Here is a 15,679-nt window from a genome sequence, read left to right as displayed (position 1 = left end):
GATTATTAAAAGATGTACAAAATCAGAAGTTGGTTGAAGATTAATGTGACCAGATGTGGGTGCTATCTGAAATGTAGGCCATGTGTGGTGGTCTTGGTTATGATGTGTTCGTCTGAAAAATTTAATTTGCTTATTAAACTCACAGTGCACTCCCAAAGAGTTTAGTCTGGAAGCACTGCACTGCACTGTTGTCTCTTCTCAATGCTGATTCCCATCTTCCTTATATGTCTGGGGCACCTTCTTAAATTGTTGGTGGGTTCTTTTTCACACTCATTAGCACCTCCAGAACCACACACTCACTGCTATCAAGTCTATGGGTATGGAAGCGCACATGAGAAAGAATTGAGTGTTTCAGTTAGATCAGAATGTATACTCTCCCCAGCTAGAATCTGGTTATTCACAATCTTAGGTCAGACTCATGATTACCCCAAGTTTTTATTTATTTTTTTTTTTTTTATAAAAATAGCCACACTATAGAGCTGTTGCTTTTACCGATCAGATTTTGAGTTGGTGACACCAGGGCCATCTAGCAGACGTACAATAAGTTCAGCAATTTCACCTCCATTGATTAGATAGTCAGAGAGCACTAGTAAAAGCTCACAAACCACATATGTAACAAACTGCAGAAGCTCAAATATATTTGTGTAGACTTCATAGCTGTTTTCTATCTTAAAAGTGTCCACCTGGATGGAGGGCCACAAAGCATTAAAGTGTTGGAAGCTGTGATAAATACTACTTTTAGCTAGTCTAGGTTTTCTATGTAGTTTCTCAGCTGCAGGGATTCAAATGAACCACCAATAGGAAGTGGTAAAGCCAATTAATCACTGCAGGTCCTTAACCTTCTTGGGTGCTGGCCAGTCTGTGACTGATGGGTGAAATGTGTGCTGATGGAACTCACATTTCATCCTTGATGTACAAATGGTGTTGTATAAGGTGGCCTGGAGAACATGGAGCACATGAGCTTGGTCAGGATATAATTGAATGTAAATAAGGATGTATTTCCCCAGCATGTCCATCATTGATTAGACACAGAAAAACAGAGCGGGGTGCACACAATCCCATAGGGCATTACATATTATTCAATGTGCCAAAATACAAACTTTCACTCATTCCCTACTGGATATAAACCAAGTTAAAAGTGCTGCAGAGGTTCAATTTTGTGAAAATCTGTTTGAATAGGAGTTACTTAAAGAGTGTATTTCACAGTGGCTTGGTTTTACCCATCATTGTAAATGCAAACTCTAAAGCTAAGAACACGAAGTTGGGCAAATCATTTCCTCTGCAGTCTCTCTTTTTTCAGTCCTTTGAAGTTAATAAAAACCTTATTACCTATGTTGTAAAATCCACAAAGCACAAAACCCTATGTCCTGAAGACTTTCTTAATGAGAGAGAACTTAAGTAAATTTTAAATAAATGTAATGCTCTTATTGCATACCTTTGAGTGTGTGTTTGTGTGGGTGTGTATGTGTAAGACAATGTGTGAGACAGTGTGTGTACTAAATATTTATTGGCGTGAACCTTTTCTTCCTTTCTCGGAAAGAGAACAGAAGTTACCGCTAATTTTAGACCAGTGGCATTTATGGCATGAGACCTCACAGCAAAGCAGCATTAAAGCTTCTGATTAAATAAATCTACAGTTAATTCCAGACGTACTGCAGGAACATTTATATTTTTATACATATTTATACATAAATATTTAAATACGTTTTCAAAGCAATAAGTGAAAGTGCAATAGCTACATCAGTATAATGCAACAATGTTATGTTGTTATTTACATAACTGCTGGACTTTACCATGAACATTAGTGGTATGAGGAGTAATTGCAGCACAAATGTCTTCACAGTTTAACCACAAAAGCCTGCGATGTTCCTCCACTGATGTAACTTCCTCTGACTTCCTTTACTGGCAACAGCACATTGAATTCACCTTACAGAAATGACAGAAGTGAAGCCTGACAGTCACGTCCATGCAGAGACACCGTCATTTCAATACTTTAGTGAGCTTTTTATAGATTAAAGATGCTTCAGCATTCTTCAGGGCGAGTGGAGATGGTGGTGGATATCTATGAGAGTGCAGATGATTTTAGGAGTCATGATCCCAACGCAGTGAAAATAGATGCTGATGCAGGAAGGGGGAATGTAGAGAAACCAATACCGGCACAACACAGAGGTACAGAAAGTTATCTTGCTAACATTTGTTTGTGATTTTACTCTGGAAAACGACTTTCTCACTTTCCTCCCCTAAGCATAATTTTTAGGCTTAACAGTTGCTGGCAATCCTTTTTTTTTCATAATTTATTCCTTTCCAAATGTTCTGCTTGCTGTTGAACTGATGCTGAACTGTATGTTCGTGCTTAGTAGATACCAACAACTGGCAATGGCTGTTCTCACTTGATTGACACCCGGTGATTAAACTGCCATGACCAACGTCTCCCCCATTGACTAGATTCAAGCTCCTCTCTGCTTCAGCTACGGTCACTGGATGAGTAAGAACATTTTCTTAGAGCAGTTCACATTTCTGAGGGGGATTTCATGTTTAAATATCACCGTAAATGCTGGGTGTTGGGTGCATACATATTGAGTCCCTAAAAAAATCTGCACTCAACATCAAATCTGTTCAAAACCTCAGTGATCTATAATTTAATACACAGATGCCCTCTACAGGCCGTTGATGATATTGACCTTCGTAAGACCAGTTTGGTGGTTGCTGGTACTCTTGGTGGTAATTAAAAAGCGATTTGATACATTTAATTTTAGTGTTAACATGAATGAATAAGAATGCAAGAAGTTACAGGCATATTACACTTTATTTACAGTGTAATATGCACAGTAGTGTACATCTGCTGTAAAAATGATACAATTATTACCTGTGTACCAATTACTGTATATCTGATAAGTGCAAATTCTCCAAACAAAATGAGTTTTAACACAAGCCATTTTCATTACATTGTCTTTATCCTTAAACAACAAGTTCCACTTCTGTAACTTTAATCCACAATGTTTTGTTATCAGTTCTTTTTAATGTTAGAAAACAAAAGGTGAGTGAATAAAGATAAAAGCTTTATTTTTACAGTGGTAGCATGGTGTACATGAGTGGTAGGAAACCCTCAGGCTTGCCCTAAACGGTTGAACCCTAGGGCTTTGCAGCCAATAAGATTTATGTACCTCACTCATTCAAACCAGCTATATGGTTAAGAATTAAGTGAAATTTGCATTTGTGATCACACATTATTAATGTTGCATTTCCAATGTGTGTAAGAAATTAATAGGTTGACAATGTGCTGATTTCTCTCTATAGCATAGTCTGTGCATCATTTGCTTGTGCCCAAACCTGCCCAGGTCACACTGTGTAATCCAGCTGGTTGTCCTTATAGTGCCTTTTTCTCAACTACATCCAGAGAAAAGGTTAGAGTTGAGGGGAGACTGAGTTACAGTTGAGGGAAAAAAGATCCACTGCATTTCATTTTAAACCCTGAATGGAACTGATGGAGTCACCTAATGTACCAAAAACTATGGAAAAAGTAATGCCACCCCCTGGCAAGATGTCATCCCGGATGGCTGCCAATTTTGCCTATGCCTAAATCCGCCACTTCCAAGGAGCAACTGAAAACATGTTTCAAACAGAGCAGGGGCTCTACTATGATTGGTGGCTTGCTTTGTGCTCCACCAGTTAAGTTTTCATTCACTCATAAACAAAAAGTAACGACTGATTCTGAAAATGGAGTTGAGCATAAATGTAATATATTTGACTTTGAAATGTAGTGAAGTTAAAGTAAAGTCTCCCCAAATAGAAATATTTAAGTAAAATACAGATACGTGAAAAAGCTACTAAAGTACAGCAACGAATTACATTTGCTTCGTTACTGTCCACCACTGCATAAAGCAAATGCACTCAACAACAAATCTGTTTAAAATTTGTTATCTAAAATGTAATACACAGATGCCCTCTACCATTGAAGATATTGACCTTCGTAAGAACAGTTTAGTGGTTGCTGGTACTCTTGGTGTTAATTTGTTAAGCGATACAGAGGAGAAAGAATTAAAAAGTGATTTGATTTGAAGCTGATTATGTTGAGCACAGTAACCCTCCGGTCACTGTGCAGCAAATATCTTTGAAAAATAATAAATAGGTAAGCAGACCTACTGTCCAGAAAAAAGTCCTGTACCAAAAATTAAATATTCAATTATTTTCCTGGTGTGGCACAGATTTGAGTACGCTGCTGTAGATCTGTCAAGAAATGGCCAGTTGTGTTTTTTGTACATGCTAATTCAGGTTGACTATAAATCAGCATCCTCTCATCTGTCAATTTATAAGAAAAACAAAGTGGTTACACACGACATCAATACTATGTGTCTTAAAACGGGAGTCCGCGACCCCTAGAGGGTCCGCGTTGGTACTGCAGAAGGGTCCCCTAATTAATGTTGAATTACAAATAATTTTTGTAAAAAAAAATCAACATGGTACGAACATTAAAGACAAAATATTATAATTATTTCATTAAATTTCTACTAAACTTAAAGCTGAAGTTCGTGTACATGAATAATAATTCACCTGATATTAAAAGAAAATGTATGAAACTGCAAATCTAGTAAAATAAAAGACAAATGTGAACAACTTAATAAATTGCGATTTTAACTGCAAAATAAACATTTGTTATGATGCAAAAATCTTTTTTAAAGATTTGAAAATATTTGAAAAATATACAGACAATGATGCATGTACAACAAAAACAACATGGTTCTAATTATCTTGGGTAACTAGCATTATATGATTGGTTTCTATTAATATCAGTGGCTATGTTTGACCCATCTTGTATTAGGGGGTCCCCACTCTATGTCTATCTAAGAGGTCCTTGACCTGAAATAGGTTAAAGACCCCTGATTTCTACCACTGTGCCTGCCTGGGGATCTGTCCATGGTACTGAAGGTGGTCACATTGCACCCTTTCTAATGAAATAATATTTTAAATCGTCTTTCCTTAAAGACATCTTTGTTACTTGCTCTGACAACAGCAAAAATGGGGATTGAGCCACACGTTTTGTCAATAGAGTCCTCATGCATGCTGCCCCAAGTACTTAAATACATTCAGAACTAACCTGGCATTTGTGCCTAAAGAAAGTTGTCAAGTAAGTGTGTCATGCTGGGGCAAGTGATGGATCTGCATCTGAGTACAGAGAGTGGAGCTGCTGGTTGATATTTGTGAGAGTGTAAGCTCTGTTAAAAGTAACACAGAGATGGAAGTGGGAACTATCCTTTCTTTACACACTGGTTTGAACCTTTCTGCCTTTTCTTATTACAATTATAAATCTTGCTTTTGTTTTTGGTAGCTGCTTGTGTTTTACCCCAGCCATGAAAGTTTGACTTTAGCTTATAACATTTGCATGGATTTCTGTAGTTAAAAAAAAAAAAAAAACATGTTCATGACATTTGGTAGATGATTTAAACAAGTGCAAATTACAGATGTGCTTTATAGTCTCCATCAAAAACATATCCTTATAATAGTTTAAGTCATGGACCAAGCATACGATCTATAAAACTGTTTAAAAAAAAGTATATACTGCCATCTAAGTATACCACCAATTAATACTGAATGTAAAAAGGTAAATAAGACAACACAAACCCATAAATTTAAATCAATAAAACAAATGATATAATTATATGTGTATTTGTGTCTATTTACCTCTAGGAGGAGACACTGCATGGAGCAGTTGTAACAAACTGACTGCAGTTTGTGTGGTGTTGCTGTGTGTTTCCCTGTTTGTGGTCTCCACTGTAATGTGGATCAAATTCAACAAAGTGGCTACAGAAAACAACCAGCTACAAACCAGTTATGACAATCTGACTAAAGAGAGAAACCAGTTACAGACCAGTTACAACACCTTGAAAACAGAGAGAGACCAATTACAGAGGGAGAGTGATAAATACCTAAAGAATCTTTGTAATTTATGTAAGTAGATTTTCTGGAAATCCAGTGCCATGTTGAAATTTTCACTAAGGTCTTAGACTGATGAGAATCAAAGTAATTGTGGTTACATTTCACAATAATGTTCTCTTATTTATTACTTATTATGCAAAAAGTATTAAAGGATGAAGGAATATCTGTTAATTAACACTTAGCTTACTACCAACTATCAACTACTAACTATTAATTACTTAGTAAGTGTGCATGTATTAGTTCACTATAAGTAGTGATTACTGAGTCTTAATGAGTCTTCATTTCTCTTGGAGAACTAATAGCTATGACTGATTATTAATAACACCTGATTAATCATTGATCACCTCAACATTAATTCCCAATGACTAAACCCTGCCTTTCTCCCAGAGAGAAAAGATGGTAACTGGTCATGTCTAACTCCCAGCGTTTAAAAAACATAAATGTCTCTTTACAGTAGGGGATCTACAGGTGCTATTATATGAAAAACCTTTATTTTAATTTTCGACACAGGTGCCACCATGTTGGTGAGGCATGTAGCACCTGAGCTAGGTAAGACTGTGGATGTGAGTAATACCCCTGCGGTAGTATTCATTATTTGAGGTACCAACAAATAACCTGCACTTTTTGATCTAAGTAGGCACGGATGATCATAATGGTACAGAAGTTTACTCAGATACTGTGGCATGAGACAGTTAAGTCGGCATATTTTGCAATCACTGCGAGATTTAATTGGGAGCCAGTGTTAACTGAATAAAACAGAGGTGATGTGGTCAAATTTTGGCAAGTACTCTTGCACTTCTGGATTTATCTGTTTGAAGAAACTTGTCTGGATTTGTTTGCCTGAAAATGTTAAGTTTTATTATTGAAAAAGTTCATGAAATCATTACTACCTATAGATGGTGTGCATGTTAGTGCAGTGCTTTTATTTCCTGTTCATTTTGCTACGGTACTGAATAAAAATCTAGGATTATGCTTGTTATTTTCGATGAGGGTGACACGGTAATGTGGCGAGGTACTGATGCAATAGGCAGATTTTAAAGGAAATAAGGTAATGATCTGAAATAGCTTCAGACTGTGGAATTATGACTATATTTTTATAACTGCTGTTCTTAAGGAGTCTTCCTGATTATAAAAATGTATACTAAAGTAACTCACTTATTGTCTTACCTATCCTGTTAGATCTGTGGAGGGTGGGTTATATTTACTTCCTGGGATTTCTGTACTCAAACATACTTCAGGTTGCTGCCGTGTATAAAATAAATCCTGAAGCACACCTCACCACATCTTGAGCATTTACATATTAAACGATAAGCAAAATCATTGGATGGTGGGACTAGGATCCTGTTGTTTGCTCATTTTTCCCCTAGTTAAGTGCTAAATATCCCCCACAAGTGTGAATGAGGGATTTATTTAGTCTAAAGAGTGTAAAGAGAGCAATATACATCTACAGCCTGTTATCAGGTTTTACAAAAGTACAGCTGTAGTGCTGCAGCAATGCCACATGCTCTCCATATTTTAAATGACAAAAAAATGTTTAATTAAATAATTTTTCACAATTATGTTCTCTGTGTTTAAATGGTTTTTGTGCTTGCCAAATGTGTTATTTTATTTCTCTCCATTTCTTTTCACAGGTAAACAGGGGTGTTTCAGTTTCAAATCCAGTTTTTATTATGTCTCTAATGAGAAGAAGAGCTGGGAAGAGAGCAGACAAGATTGCAGGGACAAAGGAGCAGATCTGAACATCATAAACAGCAGAGATGAACAGGTGAGAGAGAGAGAGAGAGAGAGAGAGAGAGAGAGAGAGAGAGAGAGAGAGAGAGTCATTTGTTGTGTTGTTTGCAGGACGCCATCAGTAAACACATCAGCAGTAATGGACCGGTTTGGATTGGTCTGAGTGACAGAGATAAAGAGGGAGAGTGGAAATGGGTGGACGCTTCACCACTGACCATCAAGTAAGAATTTATTTCTCTATTTTTATAATTAAATTTAATTAAAATGATCTTAATACCGAATATTCTCGATTATACTTATTCATATTCTTATATTCTTACATATCAGTAAACAGAGTGAATAAATTTTGTTAAATGTGTGGAATTGAAGGAAACTGAACACTGATCTGATTCTGATTCTACTTCTATGGGTTTCAGGTTCTGGGGTCAGTGGGAACCAAATGGTAAAGAGAAAGAGAATTGTGTAGAGGTTTACAAAACTTCAAACAGCATCGTGTGGAATGACAAGCAATGCTCTGAAAAACGAAACTGGATCTGTGAGCAACATGTTTCACCCTGAAGTGAAAAGTGCTTTTATACAACATGAGCCAATGATATACAATATAAGAGACAGTATTTTAATGAGAGTTGTGTCTCAGTGTCCGTTCTTCTTTTCTCAGTGTGCAGAAACTGAGAAACTGTTCATGTCTTTGTATGTTTAATGTAAAATGTAATAAATCTGTATAAAGTATTTGTTGCACTACATTCTTATATTAAAAAGCTGATGTTTTACACAATTACCATATTTGTTAAAAAAAAAGACATCATTATCCATTTATAGTTACATGTAATGATACATTTGTGAAACATTATTTCCTGCTATTGGTTAAAGTCGTTCCATCAAGAGCTTCTTTTTTCTTGTGAAGTTTAAATAAAAACTGAAAGCGATCAGCCTGCCATGTGTTATGATATGGAGATGAAGGCAAATGCAAGTGCAAATAATATTTTAAAAGATTTCAAACATCCATACAAAAGACATGAAAACAAACCACAAATGTATGGAATACAAGAACCTGAACTTGGACACGAATGTGAATAAAGGCAGCCATGGACGACAAACATGAGACAATGAATGCTGGGAAAGGTGAGGCGTTATCCAAGTACTAATGAGTTCTACATAGAAATCAGGTGGCGCAGTGCAGTGCCTTAGGTGAAACGTAGTCCAGTGTATTTTATAGCATGATTCTTACAGAGCCCCACCGTTCTTGCACAATAGTTTTATCTGGTAGGTTTTGGCAGCCAACAAAAAAGATGTCTGTCACTTTGTATGATTCCCTGTGGGGTGCTGTCCATTGCTTGGCCTGTAGGAGCACTGATGGTCAGTGTAATATTTGTAGCAGAGCATTAAAGTGGATTAACAATCAATGCAAAACTTACAAGGGGAATTGAAAGTTTAAGGCAGGTAGAGGAAGGCAAAAGGGGAGAGTGAGGTTCTCCATGAGGTCAAAGGGGGTTGTCATGTCTTCTGTCTAACATAAGGAGAAACCATTGTTCTTAGCCAGGCCTCAATAGAGGATGGAGGCAGATGTTCTTAGCTGGACAGGGAGGCAGAGTCATTGATGTCCTCAACAGGGGAGGAAGGGTGAGAGATTGTTATGGTTATGGTTCAGGAGGCCTGACCCTAGGCAAAACATTTTCCTGAGTGACTCTAACCAGAACTCTCCTCCACTGTTCCTATAACGTGTATCCTTTACAGGAGGGCTTCCTGAACAGCAAAAATATAATCTATTACAGTGGAACCCGGTTATCTCGCCCTCGGTTATCTCAACAACCCTATTAAGTCGACGTTTTTGAAGTGGAACCGCCAAATTCTCGCTTTTTCTAAGCATTTTTTATCGGTTATGTCGCCGAACCCTAATATCTCTAACACAAGGGGGGAAAAATTTGCCATTTAACGTCGGTTATCTCGGTGCAGCCGCAGAAGAACTCGCGAAAGTGGCGGAATAATCAAGTCTTACAGCTGCTACAGGTGTTGTATTGTATACTGGTGTTAGGCGTGGTGCGGAGGCGGAAGCCGGACTAACGGCAAACAGAAACTTTATTTAACAAAGGCAGAGCCAACACAAAATACCCGCGTAGATCGGGATAATCCGGCAAACGGCAGTCCAATAATAACATCAACGGTGCGTTATCGAGGAAGCGCGGCGCAGAGGAAGCGACGGGGAAGCGTCGAAAGTCCGAGGTGCGCTGGGGAAGGAAAACGCAGCCGTGGAGTGAGCGAGGAGTCCGGGAGGAGACGGTATGTAGCGGGTGCAGCATACACACGCCCACGCATGAACACATATAATAACGGACCCCGAGTGTGGGTGAGAGAGCGGTTAGTATGGGAGCCGGGAGTGAGTGAGTAACGCGCTTCAGCTGTGCATGATTTGCGCTGCGAGCTTGTTAGCGCGCGGAGGCAATGACAGCCTCTGAAGGAGGCGTGGCAGGTGGATTCCTGACAACTGGTGAATCTCTGCTGTTAGTTAGTGCACATATGCCTTTTGTTGTTAAATGTTATGCGATGAACGGGAGGCGAAAGCCACGAGCACCATATGTGCGCGATTGAAGCGGAGCTTCAGAGAAAGCGGCCGAGAAAGCACCTGGCACGCTGAAGGGGGCCGAAGGGGGCGTGGCAGGTGGAGTCCTGACAGATAAACATGTACTGTATGTATTTTTATAACATGCCTTCATCAAACAAATCACGGCAACGCTGTTGTGTAAAAAACCCCTTCAAAAACACGTGCATGCACATTCTTATTTATTAACGCACATCATGTACATAAAGAAATTTTAAGCACGTTAATATATTGCCGCCATTTTGATTTTCGTTTATCTCGATCATCGGTTACCTCAATGCTTTTTGGCGACCCCCTAGGACATCGACATAACCGGGTTCCACTGTATTTAGATCTCACTTTGTGTTATGTATTGGAGAAGAAGCAGATGCCAGTTTAGATATTCGATAGAGTACAGCAATAAAAACAAAAATCATAAAAACACAACACATAATTATGGAATATACTTTATGAGTTGAGAGGAAATCAGCCACAACATACTGAGGAAGAAGAGCACAATGTGTGACTTGATTCATTGAGCATCGATTTTTCTCGCCTAGTTGAAGGCATATGAAGTGTAAGAAAGGATTTCTATTCAGTTGTATTTCCATACTTCACCACTAGAGGCAGGCTTACAGTTTACGTTTCATCTCATTTTTGCTCCTGAGGGGAATATTAGCTTAACTTTAAGGCAGAACCCATTCATGCACCTTCCCCTTAATAAAAGCTGAAATGCAGAGAATTAGCCAGGACTAAAGGTGGGGACTAAACGCCACCTTAATTTTATTCTTTTTTTCCTCAAAATGAATAGAGATGGCCACTAGCAGATATTCCTGGATATTCCTGTGCACACACCTCACCTACACCTGACGTGTAAAATTCAAAGCCTAGTGACAGACCACACACACACACAGCTCTCTCTCTCTCTCTCTCTCTCTCTCTGCTCTTTTCCCCTCATGCTCACTGAAACAAAGAACACAGATTAATTAGATCTTCAAGAGGTACATGATTTTTATCACTTCTTTGTTGTTGTTTCCTCTAACTCTCTTACTCTATTCACAAACCGGCACTTGGCCGCACCTCCACTGCCACAAGACTGGACCACATTTTCCATTAGCCACTGCTGTGATGGGGAAGGCTATGTGAAAATGTTGTGAATTGGATTCACATGAAGAATGATGTGACATGGTGTAAGAGCTTGCAGGCCAGTTTACATTACACATAATTCTGACACCATGATACTGAGAAATCACAACGCATACAAATAATTTCAGATCTACTGCATCAACATGTTAACTAATTCAAATGACTAACTGTGTTAACTGTGAAATGACAACAATATTTTTTGGTATGTTATATTTTAACAAGACCATCACTGGTAAGTGTAAAATTTGCCTTGACCACAACTCACTTATGCTCTGTTATAAAGTCTGATGTTCCATTATAGTCATGTGTCCACTTAACTTTGGCCATATGGTGTTCAAAAAGTCATTTTCTTTGCGGCCTCTCATTTTTCACTCTCAAAGTCCTGCAACCATTTTTGAGTGGGTTCCCATGTGTGTGCACCGTAGATGTGATCTATTTCGTTGTAGGTGTGAACATTTTTCTTTCTTTCTATGAAGGAGAGCAGGGGCTAATACTAATTCAGACCTCTGCCACTTGGCTGGGTGTCGTTCAACCTCACAGTAAAGCTGAATAAAACCTCTAAAAATATAAATACAACTAATTGCAAGAATATGTAGACTAATTTATAAGACTGGATTCAAACTATAATAAACATATAAATTAACTTTAAAAGCATTAATTTAAAGCCTAATAGCTTTGTTTTGTGGTGTTATGAGAAAGAAAAATATGAACAACAATGTTATTTCGGTATTTATGTGACTGTTATGCATGAAAATTGCTGCTTGAATGTTTTCACACTTTGACCACAAGAAGCCACTGATGTCCCTCCTCTGATGTGTAACTTCCTCTAACTGCATTCACGGACAGCAGCAATTTAATTCATGCACACAGAGTACAATAATGCAGCTGTCTGTCAAGTCCACACAGAGACACAGACACTTCTTGGTTTAGAGAGTTTTATAAATTAAAGATGCTTCAGCGTTCTTCTGAGCGAGTGGAGATGGTGGTGGATATCTATGAGAGTGTAGATGCTTTAAAGGATCAAGACCCCAACACACAGGAGGAAGATGCTGATGCAGAAAGAGGGGAAGCAGAGAGATGCCTACAAGCACAACACAGAGGTACAAAATGTTTGTTTGATTCCTAACATTTGGTCAGTATCTGACTATGGGTTTAGCAATTCATGCACTCGTCCCTGTGTATAATTAATGCGTAACTGTTGCTGTTATCCTTAACATCCTGAAAGCAATACAGTTCCTGTGGTATAGTGGTCTATACCGCTCTCACCGCTTCGTCCCGGGTTCGATCCCCGGTCAGGGAACTGACCCCAGCCATTAGGTTTGCACAAACCTGTGCAGTCTTAGTGCCGGTCTCAAGCCCGGATAAATGGGGAGGGTTGTGTTAGGAAGGGCATCCAGTGTAAAAACATGTGCCAAATCAAACATGCGGATGATCCGCTGTGGCGACCCCTGATGGGAGAAGCCAAAAGAAAGTTTATTCAAGTTGTATCATCAGTTAAAACAAAAAAATTACCTTTTTTTAAAACACAACAATAATTATTTATTGTGTTATTTTAATATTTATTGGTCTATGTCAAATGAAATGAATAAATTAAGTGAAATAAATCATATCAAGAGTGCGCTTGGCAACCCCTTGAAAATTTTCAACGAACCCTAGTGGGGGTTGCGAACCCCAACCAATGCTATAGAGAACCTCAAAGAACCTCTTCTTTATGAGTGCACATCCATTTTATGCAGATTTAACAGTGGTTTAAACTCTAAAACATTTTATGCATCACACATTTCTCAGGTTATTTAACTCCACAGACAACATTATGTGGATAATTAAAAACCTCCTGTAACTGTGTAGAAAGCATATGCCTGAAATAACGAACAGGAAACTGTACAGATGAAATCCTGCATATGATGAATTAAATCTTCACACTGAACTGGTTAAACTGGTGTGGCGGAGCTTTGGGGAGACTGCTGTACATTTCTTTCTACCTTCATTGGGTATTATTTGTATATCATTGACACTGTTTCCTTTGATCAGCACATTCTCATCTGGTGATTTACGAGAGGAGTGTGATGGTTATTCACAGTATCTAAACACAGTATCTGCTCAGAGCTGATAAAAAAGCCTTAGCTGATGTAGTGCGTGCTTTTTATTATTAGAAATTTGAATTCACCCAGTATCAATAAAATGTGAAATGAACTATTTTAATCAGATTTATAATCAGTAAATAAATTTCACTACTGATAATTTTGTTATGTTTATTTGTCTTTATGTCCATTTACCTCTAGGAGGAGACACTGCATGGGGCAGGTGTAAGAGACTGACTGTAGTGTGTGTGGTGCTGCTGTGTGTCCTCCTGTTTGTGGTCTCCATTGTGCTGTGGATCAAATTCAACAACCTGACTAAAGAGAGAGACCAATTACAGACCAGATACAACAACCTGACTACAGAGAGAGACCAGTTACAGAGAGAGAGAGATTTGTGTAAGTAGATACATTTACTCTTGAATTTTCTGCTCAACAGTTGAGTTCTCTCAGTGAAAATTCAGTTCTGTCTTGAAAATGGGGATAAAACCTTTAACTCACATCCTCTCACATGTTCCACCATATTTTGTCTCAAAGGTCTTAAAATGACATTAACATTGATCTTTTTAACACTGAAAAGATTTAATGATTCTGTTCCATAACTCATAGCTGACTGCAGAGGAAGAAATAATGACGGAAAAGTTCTTGTATTATACTTGTAGTAGTTCACTATGAACTAAACAGTGATTACTGAGTCTTAATGAGTTTTATGTTTCTCCTGGAGAACTAATAGCTATGACTGTTTATTAATAACACCTGATTAATTACTGATCACCTCAACATTAACTCCCAATGACTAAACCTTCCCTTCCTCCTGGATATAATAGATGTACCCTGGACATGTCTAACACACAGTGTCTAAAACATAAATATCTACATAAGTCATTATTATCTACAGAATTCTGTTTAGAGTGAATCTGCAGTTTTTATTTATCCAGTCAGAGTCTAAAGAGAGAAATAAACAACTATTTCCTGTTATCAGGTTTTATAAAAGTACAGCTGTAGTGCTGCAGAAACACCACATATTTACACTGACAAACAAAAAGAGAAAATAAATTCTGGATGCAGTAAACATTCAGTAAATATTTATATAATGTATGTTCTCATTTGAGTGATTTTTTTAATATTAATATTAAATATGAAACTAATAATTACCCCATTATCAATTTAAAATCCATAAATGGTGATTTCATGCATATTAAATACTTTATCATATTATATTGCTTATGTTGTGAATTAGAAATTGTGGATTTACAGAAACATTAGTTTATAAACTGTGTTTTAAATTCTCTCCATTTCTCTCTACAGGTAAATGGAAGTGGATCAGTTTCAGCTCCAGTTTTTACTACGTCTCTAATGATTATAAGAGCTGGGAGGAGAGCAGACAGAACTGCAGGGACGAAGGAGCAGATCTGATGATCATCAACAGCAGAGAGGAACAGGTGTGAGAGAGAGAGAGAGAGAGAGAGAGAGAGAGAGAGAGAGAGAGAGAGAGGTGTAATTTGTGCTGTTGTTTGCAGGAGTTCATCAGTAAACACATCAGCAGTAACAGTGGGGTTTGGATTGGTCTGAGTGACAAAGATAAAGAGGGAGAGTGGAAATGGGTGGACGCTTCACCACTGACCTTCAAGTAAGAAATTATTTCTCTATTTTTATGAAGCAATAAAATAAAAATAATCTTAATAAAGATTATTCTCTATTATACTCTTATATTTTATATTGTTCTAATGTACATATCAGTAAACAGAGACTGAAATGTTTGAGTTAAATGTGTGGAATTGAAGGAAACTGAACACTGATCTGATTCTGATTCTGTGGGTTTCAGGGACTGGGGTCAGGGGGAACCGGGTGGTAAAGAAAAAGAGAATTGTGGTGAAATTTACAAATCTTCAAACAGCATCATCTGGAATGACAAGAACTGCTCTGAAAAACTAAACTGGATCTGTGAGAAAAATGTTTCTTCCTGAAGTGAAAAGGTGAAAACGGGAGTGTAGCAACAATAACTGTTTAACTACTAGATCACAACAGGGCTAACAGCAGCAGCAATGCTAACAACAGCAGCAATGCTAACAACAGCAGCAATGCTAACAACAGCAGGTCTAACCGTAGTAACAGCAGCAGCAATGCTAACATCAACAGCAATGCTAACAGTAGCAGCAGCAGTGCTAACAACAGCAGTACCGCTAACAACATCTTGGCTAACAGCAACAAGGCC

At 38.0% G+C, this 15,679-nt stretch overlaps 2 protein-coding genes across 3 annotated transcripts; both read left to right on the top strand.

Moving 5' to 3' along the window:
- The first annotated feature begins 1,934 nt into the window (after nucleotides 1-1,934).
- LOC124381385 (CD209 antigen-like protein E) lies at nucleotides 1,935-8,394 on the top strand. 2 transcript variants are annotated; one of them, XM_046842981.1, is made up of 6 exons: nucleotides 1,935-2,169; nucleotides 2,361-2,485; nucleotides 5,686-5,946; nucleotides 7,566-7,699; nucleotides 7,777-7,886; nucleotides 8,082-8,394. In XM_046842981.1, the coding sequence occupies exons 2-6, from the start codon at nucleotides 2,482-2,484 to the stop codon at nucleotides 8,221-8,223; spliced, it is 651 nt and encodes a 216-aa protein (XP_046698937.1). In that variant the 5' UTR covers nucleotides 1,935-2,169; nucleotides 2,361-2,481; the 3' UTR covers nucleotides 8,224-8,394. The 2 variants fall into 2 exon arrangements, with proteins under 2 accessions (XP_046698937.1, XP_046698936.1); XM_046842980.1 differs by lacking the exon at nucleotides 2,361-2,485.
- Nucleotides 8,395-12,272: 3,878 nt separating this feature from the next.
- On the top strand, nucleotides 12,273-15,453 carry LOC124381391 (CD209 antigen-like protein E). Its single transcript, XM_046842991.1, has 5 exons — nucleotides 12,273-12,486; nucleotides 13,669-13,863; nucleotides 14,773-14,906; nucleotides 14,985-15,094; nucleotides 15,290-15,453. The coding sequence occupies exons 1-5, from the start codon at nucleotides 12,336-12,338 to the stop codon at nucleotides 15,429-15,431; spliced, it is 732 nt and encodes a 243-aa protein (XP_046698947.1). The 5' UTR covers nucleotides 12,273-12,335; the 3' UTR covers nucleotides 15,432-15,453.
- The last annotated feature ends 226 nt before the right edge of the window (nucleotides 15,454-15,679 follow it).

This window comes from Silurus meridionalis, chromosome 28 (assembly GCF_014805685.1).
Source record: "Silurus meridionalis isolate SWU-2019-XX chromosome 28, ASM1480568v1, whole genome shotgun sequence".
Lineage (NCBI taxonomy): Eukaryota > Metazoa > Chordata > Actinopteri > Siluriformes > Siluridae > Silurus > Silurus meridionalis.
Note: the sequence above shows the minus strand (reverse complement) of the source record. Positions and strands in the feature narration are given on the sequence as shown.

Coding starts and splice junctions, on each gene's coding strand:
- LOC124381391 (XM_046842991.1), top strand. CDS start 12,336: ATGCTTCAGCGTTCTTCTGAGCGAGTGGAGATGGTGGTGGATATCTAT. Junction 12,487..13,668: donor CCTACAAGCACAACACAGAG/GTACAAAATGTT, acceptor ATTTACCTCTAG/GAGGAGACACTGCATGGGGC. Junction 15,095..15,289: donor GCTTCACCACTGACCTTCAA/GTAAGAAATTAT, acceptor TGTGGGTTTCAG/GGACTGGGGTCAGGGGGAAC.
- LOC124381385 (XM_046842980.1), top strand. CDS start 2,019: ATGCTTCAGCATTCTTCAGGGCGAGTGGAGATGGTGGTGGATATCTAT. Junction 2,170..5,685: donor AATACCGGCACAACACAGAG/GTACAGAAAGTT, acceptor ATTTACCTCTAG/GAGGAGACACTGCATGGAGC. Junction 7,700..7,776: donor TAAACAGCAGAGATGAACAG/GTGAGAGAGAGA, acceptor TGTTGTTTGCAG/GACGCCATCAGTAAACACAT.